At 40.1% G+C, this 23,095-nt stretch overlaps 1 protein-coding gene across 7 annotated transcripts in view; it reads right to left on the bottom strand.

Annotated features, from left to right (window-relative positions):
* LOC116708782 (uncharacterized) overlaps positions 1-23,095 on the bottom strand; it is a 246,275-nt gene that overhangs the window by 100,394 nt on the left and 122,786 nt on the right. For all 7 annotated transcript variants that reach the window (XR_004336772.1, XR_004336774.1, XR_004336773.1 and 4 more), the window contains 5 exons: positions 13,083-13,180; positions 12,849-12,969; positions 12,466-12,765; positions 11,228-11,823; positions 30-185 (listed from right to left, as the gene is read on the bottom strand). Coding sequence is in view for 4 of the 7 variants with exons in the window: in XM_032546812.1 (XP_032402703.1) it covers positions 30-185; positions 11,228-11,823; positions 12,466-12,765; positions 12,849-12,969; positions 13,083-13,180 (1,271 nt within the window). In the remaining 3 variants the exon portion in view is untranslated. The remainder of the gene's footprint in view (positions 1-29; positions 186-11,227; positions 11,824-12,465; positions 12,766-12,848; positions 12,970-13,082; positions 13,181-23,095) is intronic.

The raw sequence follows: 23,095 nt of genomic DNA on the forward strand, positions 1-23,095 counted from the left end.
ACAGTTTATGATTTGTATTCTTGCCTTACCGGTCAAAGAAAGCTCTCTGAGTCTCTTCCCACTGCATTTCCAGGTCCTGGAGGAGGTTCTCTTCTTCACCTTGAAGATCTTTCATTTCCCGGAGACTCTGAACCTCAGACTGTTGAACCTGTAGCTGGCCCTCCAAGTCTATCAGAGCACGAAGCCTAGAAGTGAAACAGGTTTTAGGAATGATGCAGGAAATTGAGGCTTTCATAACATAAGTGTGTTTATATGTAAAGAAACAGCATTTTTCATCAGTAGAAATGTGTTTTTCACCAGTTGAAATTACTAACACATCTGAGGTACTTTCAGACACATTACATTCAGTTATGTCCACCACAAATCTAAGCTAAGCTATTCTCCAGTTAAGAGGGGGAAAAATCATCTTCTGCAAGCAAATTCAATGTTGATGAATACTTTATTCTAGTACTTTATTTTCCGCACAGAGGAGACTAGCGTGAACGTGCAGGCTAGTAGCAGGGCTCAGCAGATGAACAGCTAGGCATTGATATGTAGTTATTCATTTACATTTAAAAAATCTGTTGACATTGTAATGTTGCACTCTTTTTCTAAGTTATAAATAGCTAGTAAATTAACATAAAAGCAGCAACTGTGTTTAAATACTCAATGTTAGATAATTCTTGCTAACTATTGTGAAGGAAAAAACTAATTAACAATGTTTAATCATTTTAAATGTACACTTTATGATGTTTTTATTAAAGGTTTGCACTTAGTTGTAGCTCAACAGGAAATATGCTCTTCTGACCCTCCGCAAGTTAGAACAGGATGTTCAGTGGTTAGAGATGTCAGACATTCCTAAGGTAATGTTTACAGAAGCTCAGTTGAAGTTCAGTTACGCAGTATCTGTTCAGCCACCCACAGAGAGACCTCTTTGGGAAAACACACTTCATGGAACAGAAAGAAAGCAGCGGTTATCAAATGGTCAATCCACTATGTTTTGCTAAGATAAACCTAAGGGCGTCTTGTCCACAGGAAACACAGAGCATATTTCTGTAGTTGGGGTGTGAATGTGCATGCAAACCTGCTCAACTGAAACATTGGCTCAGAGTTCTGAGAAACTGATGCACATGCTAGGTGTCAGACAGATGTTCCTATTTTAGCAAAGATGTTCCATCAGCAAACTTGATTCTCAGATGCTTACATGTTTGAACAGAGGATGTTTGCCATCTAGGGGATTAACTGACGGGTGGGTTACACCCTCCTACCCTGTTATCGCTCAACTTGTATGCTATAAGAAAGAATGTATCTGTAACTGATGTTCAGAACTCACTACAGCGTGCTGTGTGCTGTTCTCCATCTGCAGATGAAATAAAAGTTTTGCTCTTTGCCATTTGCCAGAGTCTCAGCCTGATCTGTTACCACACAGATTTCTTTTTTTTCCACAAACTTGGTGTCACGAACAGAATTCTTTGCTGGTTCGTCCACTCGGTGGACCCCAGAAGAGGGCTGATCACCAGAGCCATCAGGCTTTTCCTCCATCTCCAACAGGCCTGTCTGAGAGCACGAGGGCTTTTCTGGATCCACCGAGGGTATCAGCCACGACAGAATAAAGACCAAAGGCTGAGAGGAGAGCAACCGAGGCCTGAATTTAAGGTACAGTAGGTCAATAATTATTGACTGAGTTTTGTAGGTTAATCGGTGACATTAACTGAGTTTGTGCACAGTAGGTCAGTGTTTACTGACTGAGGTAGGTCAATGTGTATTGACTGAGAGTAGGTTGACTTAGTTCAACTGAGGACAAATGTAGGCTGAATCTATTCAGCTGAGAGTAGGTTGAAGTCATTCAACTGAGTAGTGCATGAGATTTTTAATTAATTACTACGGGTTTTGTTTTTTAAAGAGTTTTAAGGTAGAGATTAATCATGAGAGGATTTTTCTCGAGTAATCACAATCCTACACTCCTGTAGGACCAGTGGCAGAATATATGAGTAGAACACACACAGATCAGGTGCTCCAGTTTGTGTCACAGTGGCATCATAAATTTGGATTTCCAGAAAATGGGTCTCTAGAAATGGAGGTCATCGACAGGTTGGAAAAGGAACTAGTCAAACAAAGAGATAAAATAGATCAGATGAGAACGGTAAACAGACACATAGCGACAGCAATGAAGGCACATGCAGATACATTCTCACTCTGGAAAAGAGATAGCAGAAAACTACACCAACAACAACAGTCTAAATTAAAGATGGTGCAAAGAGTAAAAAGTGTTAACACACCACATATTCCAGCATCTACACCCACAGCAGACACAACACCTTTTCCACCAGATAAGAAAAAGGGAAAGAAAGCTAAGAAATGTTCCTCTGCTTTTCCCCTTACATGTGGAGCGGCTGAGACCTTGCACCTCCAGCACTATCACCAGAATCAACTCAACTCTACCCATCCTTACCTCCACTGGACCAACCACCGCCCTATGACCTAAAGAGTCTGCCAAGAACCAAAGCAAAGAACCCCAAAAGGAACTCTCACAACCCGTTTTGGAACATGGGGACCATGGATGACGACTCTTTCCAAGGATATGGCTGACAAGCTCCAGGGCAACCACCACAACAACAGGTCCAGCAACAGGACTTACAGCCTCCTCAAAGACCGGAGCCCAAAGAAGAGGAATCAGAGGAAGGGAACACTGACCCAGATGACCCAGAGGACAGCATGGGAGCAGCAGCTAAAGTAGGGACGAAGCCAAAGATTAAGGCCAAACCAGAGATTCCTAGTTCAGATACCAGACTGGGGACAAAATACAAGCCTGAAAATCTATCCACTGCACAGCTTCAAACCTACCCCATGATTGAGGTAGGAGGAGGAAACGGGCCTCAACTGGTGTACAGAATCTGGTCTCAGGTCGTGCTCGTGAAACTGGCCAGGCAATCACTTCCTAAACCTGAACAAGGAGGGCAAGTTATTTATGAAGCCATTTTGAACTTCGCCAAAACCACCAGACCCAGTCTGTTCAAGCTTAAAACAGTCATCACCGTCCTCTATGGCATTCCCATAGTAGCACAACTGGGCAACCTCTTCAATGTGGACACTTGTCTGGCCCATCCCAACTATGATGATGCACAGAATGCAGACTATAGAGCTGCCTCAGGACCCTCCTGCCCGCGATCATGCAAGTGAGACCAACCTACAACGGCATCAAAGAATGTATACAATGCATAAAAGGGAAACCTTCAGACTACTCCATCCACCAGATTGAGGTTTTTAAAATCCACTCCGGCCTCTCGGTGTAATGGTAAAAGCAGAATCAGCCAGAACCCAAAACGCAGCCACAACAAGAGGATGGTTAACCAAAAAGTTTTATTACTAAAGTAAATGGTGCAGAAGGGTGTGGTCACACTAGTGGGTCAGCAGAAATGTGATCCTGTCATGGTGGTTTCCTGAAATCAGTACAGAAACAGGCTTAGTGCAGTGAGTTATAGTATCAATGACAGTGGCTGATTTTTAAACCTTTGCTGAGGTAGATAAGATCAGGGGATAAGCTGGGCTTTACATGCAAGTATTGGCCAATTACCCATCTGCCAAATTAAGGAAATCGGTTGGCTGATACGTGTATCCTATATTATACATGCATATAGAACATAATGTAAACAGCACTGTCAGAGATTAAATAAGTTTAGTTTAGTGAATGACCTAATCATCTGACTGTTGATTGCAACCAGTCTACATTATTAGCAGAAATAGCCTCTATGGGGCCTTCTAGTCAAATAGACAGCCCCAAAACCAAATTTCACTTTGGGCCCCATGGAGACTCTGGCTGTTCCTGTGTCCTGGTCACAGAGTGGTTATCCCAAACTGGTATATTTGGACAATCCAGGACAGATTTTCAGGTCCTTATGGGCAGTACAGCGGATTTATTCCAAGGATAATATAGCTGCAGTGTTGTGTGCTTTTGAAAATTTTAATGCTTTCTTTCTGCATATAAATATTTTGCTTATTCAAAACATTTCTAATATAGTCGTTCTCAATAAAGGGTTTAAAAATTATTTATTCCCAATTGCTCACTTTTGAGAACAAAAGGACAACTTTACCACACACATTATTAAAGTATCCGTTAGAATAATAGCATGGTAACTTGATGAAAATCTCTCGCTATATATTACTCATGCAATGCCAAGGAATCTCACTAAAGCATGGAATAATATCTTAAAATGTTTTATTTTGCATATGTGTAAAATAAATCAGCTTTTGTTGCAAAGTACTCCTGTACAAGTAAATATGTAAACAGACAATTCCTTCATGTGTCTCTGTGTCTGGAGCAATATCTGACCTGTTGAAAGAGCATAAACAATGAGATGTGCCTGACATTTTGATTCACAAATGTCTGGCTCATTTGACATGCCAGATATTTGTGGCAAGGATATATGCTTTAAATATTTTTAAAGAATGCATCTTTAAAGATATTCATAATCAAAAATAAAATTATGTCTTGCCCAAATGAGGCCTAGTTTTTTTTAAAGATTAAAATCAATTTCAAGTTTTTATTGGGAAGGTACTAAGTAGCTGTGATGGTTTGATACAAACATTTACTTCTTCCCTGGGCCCCTGCTGACTTGTGTCTCCAATATCTACTGTGTGGTGGGAGCTGGCACACTGGAAAGCACACAATGCTGATGTGGGTCACTTGGTCTCATGGTTTTAAGTCAAAGGAGTCCACATGAGCCTCCTTTAGGCAGGATGCACTGTGATTTCTGATAACACTGGATAGGCCATGTGCCTCTTCTTCATTCAACCCTCCAAGGGACCATGCTGACAGGATTTCAGCAGCCACTCATCTGCAGGGTGACATGGTGAAGAAGGCCTATCAACATGCCCCAAAATATAAAATGAAAATAACAGTTTGAACTTACTTTTAAAAAATGTAAATCTGCATTTTTTTTTTTACAATATTTGCATTTTTTTACTATGTTGGTATACGTATTGTTTTATTTGATAACAGTAATACATGTAACACTGTTTTTATGTTTTATGCAGAATCTTTATAACATTCTGTTAAAAACATTCTGTTAGCAGGATGTTAAAAAGCATCCTTGTCCGGCATGGTACCAGAAAGTCATAATGATTATCATTAAATTATTTTTGCCATTTCACATTACATACATGATCACAGCTATTGTGGCTACATGTTAATGCATTCTCAAATTTATTCACAAGAATTAATCTGCAACCAAACATATCCTGTTCAGCTCCGTAGCACACATTTTTCAGTCCTGAGGTTTTATAAAGTAGGAGTAATATATTACAAAATCGGCTGTTATGTGAAACACAAAACTTTGTGATACTCAGGATTACAAGCAGTTGACTCAAGTGCAAATGTAATGTATATTTCATGTACTTTTTATTTTTGACAGGTTCAGCCCACAATAAAATAATTTCACTAAATCTAAATGCATTTAATTCTGATTCAAAGAATATGTTGGGACAAATAAGTGTAAGTATCGAAACAATATTTAGATTGAGGTTGAGTTAGCAGGTAATGCTAAAATATCACAACTTTCTTACAGTGCGGCATCAAACTACAGAATAATACCAGATATTTGCTATAACAATATCTTAATTGCTACTTTTATTTAAAAATAAATGAAAACAAGCAGACATAGTTACTTGTCAAGCAGAGATGTAGCAAACTTCCGCGCCGATATTTATCCTCTTTATTCCAGACTTATTCTTTATTTTTAGCTTGGCTTTTGTCATAGGTCTTCTTTAGAACCTGTCTTGGTTTTTGTACCAGGTACTAATCCAGAAATTAGATGTTTCCCAATAAATTTGGTTTGTTTCTCTGTCATTAGCACAACAGCAGCAGCGGGATACCGCTAACTTCAACTTGAACAAGGGTGCGCGCTGTGCAGGAGTGAGCTGCATACTCCCACTTGCTCTGATTGGCTGTTTTGGTTTGGGAGCAGTGTATTTTTATAAATGCTAATGGGCTCTTTGCACCTGCCGCGCTGACGTCACAACCGCATGCGCAAATGCTGCTCTCTTTTTTCCCTGCTTTGAGTTACCATGACAGCTAGAAAAGACAAAGTCTTATTTCAGATGCAAATAAAACAATACTATGAACATTATTGTCTTCCTAATATAATGGGCTTTTAAGTTTTCATGGATTTCCAAACGGTCCTGAATTAAGAAGACGGTGGTTTGTAAATATTCGTCGCTACCATTTAAAGCTAACGCTGCACAGCAAAGTTTACAGCCTTCACTTCACTCCAGATCAACTTCTTCAGCCTAAAGAAGAAGGTAAAGGTTATTGTGTTATTTCCATGTAATCACTTCTGTATTCAGCCTGAAAGAGCGAGTTTATGGGAACGAGAGAGCAGACCAGAGCCAGACAACCGAGCAACTGATCCGCCTGTACACACTGCTGTAAACACCGTCCTGCTTCACAAGAAGCATGCAAAACTAATAAAGCGAAGTAACACGGAGACCTTAAGAGGAATAGCAAACAGGTTCTGATCACATGAACACAATGCTGTGCGCATCACGGTGATGCGTAGAGTGGCAGGTTGATGGACTTGAGATATGGAGCAAGTTTTCAACAGCAGAAAGAACAGAACAAAAGACAAACAAAACATGTCTATAGAGTTTCTAATGTTGGATGATTTGACTTATTTCCTTGTAAGCTGATTCAGTAGTTTATTGCTAATTGTGTTCTTAATTAGGCCCGAGCAGCAAAGCGCTGCGAAGGCCTATTGTATCTGTACTGTTTTATTATTATTCTGCCCCCCTCTTCGTGTGCCTTTTTGGGGGCTTTATCATATTCAAAAACTCACCAAACTTGGCGGTCGCGACTAGAAAAATTAAAAATTTTGAATTTTAAGGTTGTCGCAAAAATCGCTAAAAAAATTGCTCAACGGCGGCAACTAGCAATTTTCTGTTGACACAATGGTATGAACGTACTTCATCGTAGAGACATGAAATTTGGCACACTTGTAGAGCTCACCAAAAGACTCAGAACTTACATTTAATGTTATAAGCCAACTATCACAGGAAGTCGGCCATTTTGTATTGAAAGTCCATTTTTTACCTCGATTTTGACGTTTACAGCCTTCGTATTTGATCGAACTCCTCCTAGGGATTTTGATTGATCGGCTTCAAACTTGGTCAGTCTGATCATAAGGCATGTTTGATTTAAAGTTATCAAATTGGTGAGTTTTGGAGCATGTTGAAGGGGGGTTAGCAGGGGTCAAAGTTCACCTACTCGCCATGAAACACGAAACTCTTATATTTCCTATATAAAAACACATAGAGGGATCAAACTTTCAGTGATTGATCGTCATCGGGTGCCCTACAATAACCTATGGTCAAATGATGACATCACTTAGGCCACGCCCCCTGAGAACAGGAAGTGTCATGTTTTACTGTGAACGGTCGCTATCTTAGCCCTTTGACCTAATCAACATGAAACTGTGTCCAGAGACAGAAGACATGTTGGTGTGTTGAGTAATCCAACCCCGACCGGCTGCGATGAAGCAGGTGGGCGTGGCGGCGTTGCGAACGCCATCGAATTTCGTTTGGCTCTGAATTCCACAATTTCGGGCCCAGCTGCTCCAAACTCACTAGGATGGATCCTTATCCACCCACCGACAGGAATTCATAACAAAATTTGGTGGGCGTGGCCTAATTTCTCTATAGCGACCCCTAGAGTATTTTAAATGAACAGCCCCAAGCCATGCTTTAACCTAGAATTACGAAACTTGGTACACATGTGTATCTTGTCAGGACGTACAAAAAAGTCTCTTAGAGCCATGGTCGAAACCCAACAGGAAGTCGGCCATTTTGTATTGAAGGTCCATTTTGGACCTCGACTTTGACGTTTACAGCCTTTGCATTTGATCGAACTCCTCCTAGGGATTTCGATTGATCGGCTTCAAACTCGGTCAGTCTGATCATAAGGCATGTCTGATTTAAAGTTATCAAATTGGTGACTGTCTGAGATTGCTGAAGGGGGGTCACCAGGGGTCAAAGTTCACCTACTCGCCATGAAACACGAAACTCTTATATATCCTGCACAGAAACTCACAGAGACACCAAACTTTCAATTATTGATCATCAATAGGTGTCCTAAAATACCCTGTGGTGAAATTATGACATCGCTTAGGCCACGCCCCCTGAGAACAGGAAGTGTCATGTTTTACTGTGAACGGTCGCTATCTTAGCCCTTTGACCTCATCAACATGAAACTGTGTCCAGAGACAGAAGACATGTTGGTGTGTTGTGGATCCAAGCCCTGACCGGCTGCGATGAAGCAGCTGGGTGTGGCGGCGTGGCGAAGTGACCTGTAACGCCGATGCCATACGTTTGCTTCTAGATTCCACATGTTTCGACCGAGCTGCACCAAACTTGGCCTGACTCATCCTGGTGTGATACCTGACAATGCTATGTCATCATATTATGACATCATCTAAGCCCCGCCCCCTCAGAATGAATTAGAGAGATCTTCTGTGTAATTACATAATAAACAGTCCATGTTCGTTGTTTGTAGGGCAATGCTGCCCTCTGCTGCCCACTGAAATAGTTTCATTATTTCAGTAATTCGACACCAGAGGGCAGCATTGCCCTACGGAATGACAGTTCAATGTTGAATTAAAGAGGAAAAAATTAAATAATTTGTAATTCTAACACAAAAACTGACAGAGACACCAAACCTTCAGTTATTGATCATTATCTTGTGTCCAATAATATCCAATGGTTAAATGATGACATCACGTAGGCCACGCCCCCTGACAACAGGAAGTCTTGTATTTTACTGTGAACGGTCGATACCTTCTGCACCAAACTTTGCACGAGTGACCCTGGTGGGATCCCTGACGACCCTGTGTCATCATATTATGACGTCATCTAAGCCCCGCCCCCTCAGAACAGGAAGTGTCTTTTTTTTCCTTGGAAAGCTCTGTTTATGGCTCTCTTGACCTAATCAAGGTAATTCGGATGATGAGCTCTGTCAATGCTCGCTTCTGGCTGAACCGTGTGGGCGTGGCCAAATGGCGAATATCAGTCCCTCGCCATATTCATACGTTTGGCTCTAATTCACACATAGATCATCCGATTGGCGCCAATCTGGATATGTATGACCTTTGTTCACCTCTAAAGAGCCCGACGGGTTTGAAATGTAATTTGGCTCCACTGCGCCCCCTAAGTTAATACATGGGCTGTATCTCCTCGACGCATCGACCGATCTGCACCAGATTTTTTGACAGTCGTCGGGGAGCGCTGCCGAACGCATTCACGCGTGTCGCCTGGTGGATGGGTGTGGAAAATGCGCTACAGCTTCTGCGGTGGCTAGCGGGCGGCGGTGCTGGAAACTGCGGCGGAGCTTCCGCGGTGGGGAGCGGGCTGCGGCTCTGGAAATCGTGCGAGAGCTTCTGCGGTGGCCGGAACCCCCGCGGTGGCCAATAGGCCGGAGCGGCGCTTGCTGCGAGGGCCGCCCGAGGCTGCTTGCAGCTTTAATTCTAATTCCATTTATCCCATCTCCGCTTTAAGTGCTGCTGTTGGGGTGGTTTGGAATGCTCCTGTACATATCCTTAATGCCTGATGTTGAATATTGTCTAGTTTTTCCAAATCTGTTTTTACTGCTGAACCATAAACAACACTTCCATAATCTATATTTTATCTGATCAATCCTGTGTAAAATCTTTTCAAAGATCCTCTTTCTGCCCCCAAATCACTTCTAAGCTAAACATCTCAAAATGTTTAGGACTTCTTTACATTTATCAATATTTTTTGTGTAAATGTATATTCCATGTTATTTTCTCATCAAACCATTTTCTTAAAAACTTTATAAATTTTACTCTAATTATTGTTTATATAACTTAATTTTGATGTCCTGTATTTTTTGTGTGTAAATATTGTAACCTTTGTTTTAAACCCTCATTGGCCATTTTTCAATTTTATCAATAGCTTCCTGAATTGTTGTGAAAGATGTTGTAGCATGTAGTGATAAAGTTTGCATTTTGTCCCCTCTTCCACATGAGTGCACGTGTTGCACTCATTTGCAAAAAGTGAACAGCTTCTTGAGTTTTGTAAACACATCTATCATTGCAAAAAATGATTGTTCCTTGTCTGTTTCCATATTCAATTGCATAATTCTTAGAAAACTATTTTGACTTGTAATTTTCTATTTGATAAAAATCCCAACCTAATAAAACATTTTGACAATAATACCCAGCTTGTATATTTTAATTAATCATTCTACTCACAACATGTCATAGGCTTTCTCTATGTCAAAAAATAGTGATAGTGATCAGTACCAATTACAGTTATTTTAATGTCCCATAAACAAATTCTAGCCATTGAGTTAGACACAAATGTTTAACTTTCTGCGGGCTCTGTTCCTGTTCTCACATTAATTCTTGTTCCCCTCCCATCATTATGACATACAACATTTTTAATTTCTATTAACTCTTCAATAACTTGTCCATTTTTATCATTGTATTTACCCCACAACGTACAATTTGCATTAAATTCCCCACACCATATAACTTTCCCTTCCAAATGTCCCATCTATTCCTCCATCTTTTCAAATGTCAGTAGTTTACACAGATTATAAAAAATAATGATACTACATATTCCTTCTGTTCCTCATATTTCAGCTACAATGTATTCCAATTCTACACTTTTCCCTAAAATCTGATATTGTATTCCCTGCTTTATAAAGATCATATACCCTCCCCCACTTCCCTCCTCTCTATCCCTTCTTAAACTATCATAGCCTTTTGTAACAAAATCTAGATTTGGTTTTAGCTATGTTTCCTGTATACATATAATCTCTGTTTTTTCTTCAAGTAATATATCATATTATCATATGTTTTTATTTTGTTAATCTCTGTAAGTCTTTCACCAGATCACCAAAAATGTTTCTCTTTAATTCATCTAAATCCTCATCTCATGGAATGCCATTAATCACACCACAAATAATTTTGTATTCACCAATAAACTTTCTTTCCACCACTGTTTTTTTGCAAATGTTTCAACATGTAATGCCTTGTTTTTACTTTATTTTGTTTATTTTTCAGTCTCATATTTCATAGCTTAGGATATTAAAATAATTCTAACTACTTTAAGCAACAATACCACAATAAAAAAAGGAATTCATTAGGGAAGAATAAACTTTATCAGGAGAAAAGTCCTAAGATTAAGTACAAAAACTAATATTAACATGAAATGCAAATGAAACTAGATGATGAAATACCTGTGCTGCACAGCAGGCATGGTGGGCTCTTTCAAGCCTTGGTTTTCAATCACATCCTGAAGCTTCCTCAGCTCTCCAAGTGTTATCCTTTTCCTTAGACCAAAAGATTTGCTTTGAGTCTCTTTCTGAAGGCATCTCTGCTGGCTGGCCAGTCTACTCTCAGCCTCCTCCAGGCTTCTCAGCAGGACAGCCACCATGTCAAGACAGGAAGCTGGCGAACCATCCCTAGTTACAGTCAGCCTTGCTCCCTGCAGAAGCAGGTCCAGCTGAGGTGCCTTTTCTTTCAGACTGTCAATGCTCTGTCTGATCAGAGACAGTTTGCAGCGACAGTCCTGCAGGACCAAAGAATCAGTGGAGGAGGTACCTTGGACCCCAGATATGTCATCATCCACCTTGCGTAGTGAGATGAGAAATTGGTCAAGTGCACGGGCTGCCGCTTCACTCTTCTGGACCTGCTGTCGGAGCTGATCCAGGCTGGCTTTATGTGTCTCAACTTCTCTAGTCAGACGGAAGCATTCTCCAGGGTCCAGGTCACTGGACTCAGGGTCCAGTCGAGACAACTGATCCAACTCACTATGAATGTTGTCATGGAGCTCCTTTGGGGAAACAAGACAAAGTTTTGTCTTGATTAATCATGAAAACACATACCAAGACCTGTTCCCATTTGATTAGAATGTGTCAAAATACAGCTGCTTACCCTAAAATCTGAAAGTGCTGCCATTTACTTTTACATCAGTCAAGATTCAAATACAATAATATGCATACCACATACAGTCATATTTAATAAATTAGTAAATTAGAATCTGAGGTTTGTTCAATTTAAAGTAGCTTTTCAAAATAACAATCTTTAAGTTGGTCTTAAGTCCAAATTACTGTTTTAAAAAGTGTTTTTTTAGTGTTCTGGTGTAATATTCTAATCTGAAATGTGGTGTTTTCATTAGCTGTAACAAAAAAAATTATTCATAGAAATAAAGACCTAAAAAACAGTTTGTGTATAATTAATCCATATAAGGTGTTCTACTTGATAGATTGAGATATTGCAAAAATGAACTTAATATTTTTATTTATTAATTATGACTGTAACTATCAGGTCAAGAATACTTTGACTTTGGACTCTCCTTGTGTGAATTCTGATAGGGAACTCCCGCTCCTACTTGTGAGAACAATTGGAACACATACATGTCCCCCCCAAACATTTTGCACAGCTGAAAGGTTGACAAGGGATATTGACAGCAAACCTTAATATCTTTCAGGATGTTGGTGCTGGCCAGGCTGAAGCCAGTAATATCTTTGGATTGTCTCAGATAGCGGTCCAGGCGGTCATTAAAGTCCACCAGGTGGTTTTCTGTTGAATCAATCTGTCTGAGGGCAGCACCCAGTGAGCTGCCTCTCCTCTGAAGGTCAGTCTGTTGGCTGCGCCAGAGCTCCAGCAGCTCTGCCTTCTCTTGCTCCAGCGAAGAGTCCCCTCTCAGTTGGGAAAAGTGGGAACACTGGTTTGCATACTCAGACCACAGTAACTCGGTCTCCTGTCTCAAAAACTGTGGAGGGACATAGCTCAAGTCAATTTCCTTAGCTCATCACTGTGATTGGTCTGTTTGTTTTGTAATTTTCTGACATGTACCTGTATTTCTTGGAGTCGTGTATGCAGGGCTTTCAGGGAGATTAAGTCAGAAGGAACATCCCTAAAGTTCTGTTCATTTTTAGCCAGATGGGCTTGCAGAGTTCTTTTGCAAGTTTCATATCTGAAAATTCCATGAGATGAAATAAAAAAATGATCTAAATACTACTGTATCAAAATCTGCAATATAGTCAAATCAAAAACATTTTAGCGCTGAAAAAGTGGGATATATTGTACCTTTCTAAAGCGTCCTTCTTTGTGATCTCTTCCACAGATGCTTGCTTCTCAATGTCCGTCTTCTTCTCAACCGTTTTCTGAACTATAACCTGGGAAACCTGCACCACAATGATAAAATGACATGTCTTATCTGTTGTACCTCAATTAATATTTCTTGAGCGGAGTTTAAGCTAGACATTTTTGTTGTCCATCATTTTGATTGATGGTGTCATTAAAAATTCCGTCATATATTTTTACCAATCAAATTTTTTTGTTTAATTAATATTCAACAAGTAGAAAAGAGGCTGCAGATTCCATCACAGATAAAACAAATAAACACATCTAGCTTTGTCTCCACAGCAAGGCCGGCCCAAGGCACAAGCAAACTAAGCAGGGCCCCAGGGCCACTCAGGGGCCCCTCAGTGGAGCTGATTTTATTTATTTTTTTAGTAATAATTTCTGTCGTTATATCAAAAACACACAATTTCACCATGAAGTGATTTGTTTTTACAATAATATATATTTGATAAAGTATGTAGAAATGATTATTTTATTGATAAAAAGGAACAAAATAAATTGCTCTTGGGGCAGGCTGTACAGTGGTAGAGCTGTTGCCATGCAGCAAGAAGGTCCTGGGTTCGATTCCCGGCCCGGGGTCTTTTTGCATGTTCTTCCTGTGCATGCGTGGGTTCTCTCCGGGTACTCCGGCTTCCTCCCACAGTCCAAAATCATGACTGTTAGGTTAATTGGTCTTTCTAAATTCTCCATAGGTGTGAGTGTGTGTGTACATGGTTGTGTGTCCTGTCTGTTTCTGTGTTGCCCTGCGACAGACTGGCGACCTGTCCAGGTTGACCCCGCCTCTTGCCCGGAATGTTAGCTGGAGATAGGCACCAGCACCCCTCCCGGCGTGCTGGACAAAGATGTACAGAAAATGGATGGATGGATGGATGCTCTTGTGGCCACGGTAGGTACCGCACATTTCGCAGGTAACATGAGCTGCCCGTGCAACGTGCTGAGCACATCCAAAGCATCGGTCAGAAGTTAAGTAAGCAAAACTATGTCTCAAAAAAGGACTTATCCTTTAGGGAGGGAGAAAAGACGAAGAATAGAAAAAAGCCAAGATAAAGGTTTGTTTTAATGTGTCTTAGGAATGTGGACCGGTACTGGACTGCATAGAATCAGTCCTGTACCGGTACCGGTCCACATACCAGGGGAGAAAGACTCACCAGGTATAAATTACATTTTTAGCTATTGGAGTAACGCTTAAGAGACATGTCGCTAAATATAGCAAGAAAGTCACTGAGTTGACAACAGTGGGGTGAATATTGTTAGCTGTAAATGTGCAGACCTGACCTAGTGGGCCAGTGTGTCAGTCAAACCTCTCAATGTAGAGCAGAAGAGAACTGTGGCTCATTTTTAAACCTTTGCTGATGAAGATAAGATTAGGGGATAAGATCAGCTTCACATGTAAGCATCGGCCGATCACGATCCCATAAAATTAAGGAAATTGGCTCCCAGAAATCAACTGGTCGATAAATCAGTTGGCCAATAAATGTATCCTATTATACATGTATATAATGTAAACAGCACTGCCAAAGATGCAATAAGTTTATGGCAGGTGTGTGAATGATCTAATGATCGGGCTGCTGATTGCAGCCAGTCCACATTGTTAACAGAACTAGAGGGCCCCAAAACCACATTTTGCTTAGGGCCCCATGGAGGTTTGGGCCGGCAACAGTGACCATATTCTGCACTCGAGTTTGGTTCAGGACTAAAATATCTAATCCGACTCGAATGGAGTCCATAGATATTGTGTCCAAGCCCGATCCAACCTGACTGATTAACTTTAGAGACCTGAGCCAGAAGTAAACCCGGCAGTGAAAGCACTGCAAAGGCATATCATAATAACAAGGTTTCTTATTATTATTCAGCAACTTTACGTGACTTATTGGAGGCCTTACCATATTCAAAAACTCACCAAACTCTGCGTGAGAAATTTTCGATTTCAATGGAATTAAAAGCGTTTGTGGCCAAACTGCTCTATAGCAACCCCTACACTGACATAGGCCATATTGTCCATTGTAGAGATATGAAACTTGGTACACAGATAGAAATAAAAAATAAACACATACGCACATAAGCAAAAAAAAAATAAAATAAATTATCTTGGAGGTATGTTCTAAAATGTCCAGAGAGGTGGTCATTTTGAGTCGAAGGGTAATTTTTGGAAATTTTTCACGTTTACACACCTCATATTTTAACAAAGGGATTTTGAGCTATTGGCTTCACTTTCAGACAGTATGTACTTAAGGCATGGGGGATTACAAATGATCACAATCCTGAGTTTTCGAGGATGTTCATGGGCATGGCCAGTATACCGGTATGAGTCATCCATGTTGGATGTTCAACAAGACTATGTGGTCATGTGCTGACATCAAATCCCCACCCTCTCAGAATTAGAAGTCGCTTTTTTCTTGAAAACTTCTATCTCTGACCCTCTTGACTTAATTAACATGATATTGTGTCAGGTCTTTAGCACAAATATATTTCACTGTAGGGTATGGCCATGGCAATATGGCAAAATAAGACATGCCATTATGTTTGGCTCTAAATTCCACAGATTCCAACTGAGATACATTAAACTCACTAAGATTAATCCTAATCCAAAGAATGCAGCCTAATATCTTGAAATCTGGACCAAATCCTTAAGGCTCCATAACGGTCACCCAAAGGTTTACGCACATGCACCAGCTCTGGGTCGGGCTGGGATTATGAGCCTGTCTGAGACCTGCAAAAAGGCTTTTTTTCAGGACCCAGATATGGTCCGTGTCTGGACCAAATAGAATAGAATAGAATAGAATATACTTTATTGATCCCTAAGGGGAAATTGTTTATTTGTTGAAAGCTACTCCATCTTAGGTAATAAATACAAAGTGTGTAAAATACAGTATATATATATACCTAAGTGTGATAAGTTAAAAATAACTAGATATAAACAAATAAATAAATAGCAAGCAATCACATGCAATATATTAATCAATATATAAAATATAAATGAGCACAGAAAAAAATGTAATCAATTAGTACAGCCTTGGGCATTGTAAAGCCTGATGGCAACTGCAGTGGCGCAAAAAGAGGGTATGCAGTGAATGCAATGCATAGGGGCGCCGCACTAAAGGGGGCACAAAAATGATGTGGGGATTTTTTTTCTAGTCAGCATTTTAAGTACTTAACAGCTATTTGTGTATGAAATGATCAATAACAGAGGAACAGCACTGATTAGGTGTCCCTCCCCTCCTGCCAGCCGCTCTCCCCTCCCATACAGGTAGCTTGGGCAAGTTCCTTCTGTTAGGGTTAGGGTAACAGCGGCTCTTTGTCTCAAATATATTAAATGATGAAATATTGCACATTTTTATTCTTTTTTAATTGCCCTGTAGGCAGCAATTTATTCACATATATGTACATTTATTATTATTGGTACTTTAATTAAAAATGAGTTGTACAAGTTTATGCCGTTGGGGCGGGGGGGGGGGGGAGTGCCTATGACATGTTCGCATACACCTCAGAAAGTATGTAGTTGCGCCCCTGATTACCAGGGGTCAAAGTTCGCCTACTCGCCATGAAACACAAAACTGTTATATCTTCTACACAAAAACTCACAGAGGCACCAAACTTTCAGTGTTTGATCATCATCAGATTACCTACAATACCCATTGGTCAAATTATTACATCACTTAAGCCACGCCCCCTGAGAACAGGAAGTGTCATGTTTGGAAGTGTCAACAATCTCTATCTGACCCCTTTGACCTCATCAACATGAGTCTGTGTCCAGAGACAGAAGACATGTTGGTGTGATGTAGATTCCAACCCTGATTGGTTCTGATAGAGCAGGTGGGCATGGCAGCGTGGCAAAGTGACCTGTAACGTCATTGCCATACGTTTGGCTCTCAATTCCAGAGTTTTGAGCCGAGCTGCACCAAACTCACTAGGGTACATCCCTGTCCACCTCCAGAAAAGAATCCGCAAGAATCGTTCGTGGGCGTGGCCTAATTTCTCTACAGCACCTCCTAGAATATTTTAAATGATCAGCCCCAAGTCATTATGAAACTTGGTACACGTGTATCTTGTCAGGACCTACAAAAAAGTCTCTTGGAGCCATGGTCCAAATCCAACAGGATGTCGGCCATTTTGGATCAAAGCCATCATGTTCTCTTTTTCATGTCATATCTGATCAAATTCGTCTTACAGCTTTTGAGATACAGACTTCAAAATCACTCAGCACAGTCTTGAGGCATTGAAGGTCCAAAGTTATAAAAAGATTTCTCACATGCTTTGACTCTCACATCAAAGCATGTGAGAGTGGCTAAGTGTCAAACTTTGACTATTCGCCATGAAATATCAAGGTTCAATAACTTCTACATGCAAGGTCACAGCTGCATCAGACTTCCTATGTCTCTCTACAGACCAGTCCTGATTACATTGTCAAGTTCAATTGATGACATCACCTTAGCCCCGCCGACTTCCGATAGGAAGTCACCTGTTTTTTCTATTGTATATCTTACTTTTACTCGATGATTCATATGGGTTTAATTCTATGCCACCTGACATAAAATGACATGATGAACTCTGTCAATGCTGGCTGAACTGTGTGGGCGTGGCCAAATGGTGAATTTCAATCCCTCGCCATAACCATACGGTCGTCTCTAAATCATACATGCATCATCCGATTTGCACCAAACTGGATATGCATGACCTTTGTTCACCTCTAAAGAGCTTAATAGCATTAAATTGTAATTGGACTCCTCAGTGCCCCCTAGGTTAATCCATCAGCAATATCTGCTTGCTACATCAAACAATCTGCACCAGATTTTTTGTGCGTCGTTGGCTAGCGCTGCCAAATGCATTGATGTGTATCACCTGGCAGATGGGTGTGGGAACGGCACGAGGGCGTCTGTGTTGGCAAGAATGCGGCAATGCTGGAACCCCCGCGGTCGCCAATAGGCCGGAGTGGCGCTGAGCTGCAAAGGCTGCCCAACGCCACTTGTGGCTTTAATTTAATCTTCTTTTTGTTCAAAATGTATGCCTAAAAAATGCGATATTTTGCCTAAGTCCTTCATGTTAAACTTTGATTTAATTGTTTCTTTGAAACCTCAATGCTGCTAGCAGCAATGATCAAGTCATCCACCCAAATGAGCACGATAACCGTGTCATTTTCTGTTTGTTTTCTGTACACACAATGATCAACTAGGTTGCTTTCAAAGTTGTTTTGTTCAAGATGATCGTTCAGGAGTTTGTACCTATTTCTCCCTGATTGTTTTACTCCATACAGGGATTTCTTTCTTTGTACACACATTTATGTCCTGTTTCTGTTTGCTGTTCAAATCCCTCAGGCTGTTCCAAGCAAATTTCTTCCGCAATTGGGGCATGCAAATAAGCTGTTTTGACATCCACCTGATGTACTTTAAGGTTGTTCTGAACTGCTATCTGCATTAATGCTCACACTGATGTTATGTTAGCTGTTGGAGCAAAACTTTCATGGTAGTCTATACCTTCTGTTTGGCTGTAGCCTTTTGCTACATACCTAGCTTTGAAAATCTCTTTTCCTTCATTTTCTTTGAGTGTATATACCCACTTCCCTCCAACTGTGTGCGTTCCTCTGGTAGAACACTCAGTTCAAATGTTTTGTTTTCTTAAAGCGAGTCAATTTCATCCCTCATTACCTGTCTCCACCTGTCTGCCTGTGGTGACTTCTGAGCCTCACTGAAAGTTTGAGGGATACCAAACACAGCCCTGTAACAATGATCAACAGTTATTTGTGTTGCATCTTTAGTTTTAGGATCTAATTGGTAATCTTCAAGGTATTTTCAGGGCCTTTTCTCTCTTTTTGGATAACGATCGCTTCGCTTTGTTTGAATTTGATCATTAATTTCACTCCCAGTGAGATAATCTGGAAACTCTGCATTTTGAGTTTCTTGAAGAGTAACTTCCTCTTTGTAACTTGGGGTGACATTTTGGGTAACGTCCTGGGTTAAGGGTATTACATCATATCTGTCTGCCTGCATCAGGTATCTGTGATCCTGGATCCCTAGATCCCAAATATCTGTGTCTGTTGGTCAACACTATTTTCTTTGATGAACTTTACCAGCCTGTGTCTGGAAACTTTTCTCACCTGTGGGTGGTATACGAAATAAGCTGCAGTACCCTAAAAACAGTCCCTTTTCCCCTTTTGTGGTGGTTGTTATATGAGTAACACTCCGATTCAAATACCCACATGTTTGAAAGATTAGGCTTTCTTCTTGTCCTCAAGAAATATGGGGTGTTTTTGGTTCTGTTACTATAACATCTGTTGCGAATGTGGGCAGCACACTGAACAGCATATGGTCACAGTTCTTTAGGTAAGCCTTTTTCTGATAACATACACCTTCCCATTTCAAAGAGTGTTCTCCACCTCTCTGCTTTTCCGTTTTGGTGTGGGGAGTACAGTGATGACGTTTCATGTCTAATGCCTTTATCTCTGAGTAGTGTTTGAAAATCATTACATGTGTACTCGGACCCATTGTCTGACCTAAAACACATTACCATAGGGTGCACAGTATGTGAGAAATTGCTTTGTTTCTTTAGTCACATCACTTTTGATTTTCAGAAAATAGTCTGCAATAGATCCTGAGAAGTCATCAGTAAAGGAAATAGCATACCTGTGTCCTTCTAAGCCTATAAGGTCAATAGGTCCTGATAGGTCAGTATGAACCAACTCTAGTGGCTTGCTCGTTTTAACATCTGACTCTTTGTTTCTGCTGTTGATAAATTTCCCTTTTGTACAGATGTTACACTCCATTTTACTGTTGTCAATGACTTTCATTCCCTCTACTACATTTTGTAATTTCATATCAGCCATGTTACAATGTCCTAATATTTCATGCCATGTTTTCAGATCACAAGCTATCACTTTAGATCACTTTATCTCTGTTCATCATGTCATTTAAGTTTTCCTCAATGCATCCTTCATAATGATGAAAAGCAATAGCTTTTCATCCTCAGGTAATACAGTTTCTCATGTGCCTCAATAGGGAACACAGAACCATCTTTACTCAGCAGTTCATTCTGCCCATTTGTGAATGTTACACTGGCTCCATTGGCTATAGCTGATATCACAGAAAATATGCTTTGTCGGTAGGATGGGATGAGTAAAGCATTTGAGCTCCCCTTTGAGTTCAACAGTTCAATCTGTGCATCACCACAGTGATCATCAGTGCAGCATTGTTCATCTTCTTTCCATCTGCCAGTTCCATGTAGTGTCTACTTGGGTCAAAAGTCTTGTCAATTCCTGTGAACAGCTCTTAATCAGTGATGATGTGTGATGTGGCTCCATAGTTCACCATTATTCCATTAAGCTTGTTGTTGTCAGGCACAAGATTCCAGCTGACTTTGAATACCATGGTCTGGTCTTCCTCATGGTTGTCCTGCATGTCTGAAGTCTGCTTGGCATCATCTTTCCATTTCGATCTTTTTCTGCATGTCTCGTCACTATGGGTTGTACTTCTGTGGTAGCTGCACCATTTTGGCGCGGTCTTTTGGCATCAGTCTCTTGCCATGTGCCCGCACTGTCCGCAGTTGTAGCAGTTTACAATTGTCATGTCCACTTTCATTACATTATCTGACTTTGGTTTGCTTTCAAACGTTTCTGTCTCTTCATAGCTTAGAAGTCTGCTCTTAAACTGTGTGAAGCTCAAGTCTTCACTGCTCTGTGTTGTGTGAATAGCAAAAGGCTTATATGATTCTGGGAGTCCCTTCAGAATCCTCGCTATTATTAGTCCATCACTAATAACCTCTTTTGCATTTTTCTGCATTTTTTCCTCTCTTGATGAATAATAAATCCATCAAGTTTGAAAACATGTGCTCAATTTTTGCCAAAGTTATGAGGGGGGAACCATATATTTTAGTTGTCTGAAATAATCTGTACCCCCTCTATTTCATAGGAACAAATTAAATTACCAGCAAGTCTTCAACTGTGCTAATTCCTCTCATAATCAATAACAAATCATGTGATTTTGGTAACCTTTACTTCTTAGTTGCCAAAGTTATGGGTGGGAACAACATATTTTAGTTATTTTAGCTGCCTGAAACAATCTGCCCCCCACACTCCCCTTGCCCACCCTCAATTTCAAAGGAACAAATTAATTTACCAGCAAGTTTTTAACTGTGGGTAGGGTTAGGGAAACTGTTGTTCATCATTTCCCAAAGTTAAAGGGGGGAACCATATATTTTAGCTGGATTAAATAACCTATTCTTTGTAGGGGAAAGATTATTTCAGGTGGCTAAATATTTGGTTCCGCCCTCATAACTCTGGCAAATAAACAGCAAATTTTACAAAAATAACAGGACTTATTGTTGATAAATTGGGGAATAAACACAGTTAAAGACTTGTTGGTAAATTAATTTGTTCCTATGTTATAGAGGGAGAAGAGAGCTAAAATAGCGTATGTGTTGTTCCCCCCTCATATCTTTGGCAAATAAAAAGCAAATGTTACCAAAATAACAGGATTTATTGTTGATGAAGAGAGGAAAAAGAACATTTTTCCTCTCCACAAAATGAATTTGTTCCCATCTTATGCAGGGGGAGCTGATTATTTCAGGCAGCTAAAATATGCGCGTCCCCCCTCATAACTTTGGCAAAACACCTGCAAGTGTTTTCAAACTTGCAGGATTTATTGGTGATGAAGAGAGGAATAAGCACAGTTAAAAAGTTTGTGAAAAAATATTTAGCTCCCCTTTTGTGGAGGTGGAACATATTATTTCAGGCAGCTAAAATATCTGGTTCCCCCTTTAACTTTGATTAATAATGAGCAACATTTTCAAAAATCACATGATTTGTTGTCGATGATGAGAATAAGCACAATTAAAGACTTGTTGGTAAAATAATTTGTTCCAATTCCATGGTGGGAGAACAGATTATTTCAGGTTGCTAAAATAATTGGTTCCCCCAAGTAACCTTGACATATAATGAGAAAATCTTACCAAAATCACAGGATTTGTTGTTGATGAAGAGAGGAACAAGCATGGTTAAAGACTTGCTAGTAAATTAATTAGCTCCCATGTTATAGGGGGGAACAGATTATTTCAGGTGGGTAAAATATTTGGTTCCCCAGTCATAACTTTGGCAAGTAATGGACAAATGTTTTCAAACTTACATGATTTATTGTTGATGAGAAGATTAAACACTACTAAATACTTGCAGATAAGTTAATTTGAATTTTTTCCCATGTTATAGAGGGGGAACAAATAATGATTTGAACCAATTATTTTACCCACCTGAAATGTCAGGTGGGCAAAATAATTGGTTCTCCCCTCATAACTTTGGCAAAAAAAGAGGAAATGTTATAATATTTACAAGATTTGTTTTCATGAAGAGAAGATTAAACACAGTGAAGGACTTGCAGGTAAATTATATTTTTTCCATGTTATACAGGGTGTGGGGGAACAGATTATTTCAGGTGACTAAAATATATGGTTGCCCCCAAGTAACTTTGGCAAATAAAGAGTAAATATTACCAAATTTCTGGTCTTGTGCGAAATTCTGTTCCGCTGTGAAAATCTGATCTCCCTGTGTTGGGAGCGTGCACTGCAGCCAGAGAGGATCCATTCATTTTTGCTCTGATCGATTTCTCGGTAAAACAACTCATTTATTTTTGTCACTTAAACCCTATTTTTGTCACTTAAACCTGACAGAAAAAGTCAGTTACTGTGTGTATTTATAAGTTTTCTTTGCTAATATAAGAGGAGGGAAGCCTGCTGATGGCAGGGCACAAATATGGAACTTCCTGAAAAGATGCGAGGGTAGGCTTTTTGTAAAATCCTGTTCTAATGTTAAATATGACAGATTACTGAATAAAAGAAATTTCCAGTTGCTAATTTTTGGTGGCTCAAACATACTATCACACATAACAATCACTAAGAATTTGGAAATGGTTGGTCTTTATTTGCCAAAGTTAAGGTGGGGGGGTGATACTTCAGCTGCCTGAAATAATCTGTTCCCC

Source organism: Xiphophorus hellerii, chromosome 19, assembly GCF_003331165.1.
Source record: "Xiphophorus hellerii strain 12219 chromosome 19, Xiphophorus_hellerii-4.1, whole genome shotgun sequence".
Lineage (NCBI taxonomy): Eukaryota > Metazoa > Chordata > Actinopteri > Cyprinodontiformes > Poeciliidae > Xiphophorus > Xiphophorus hellerii.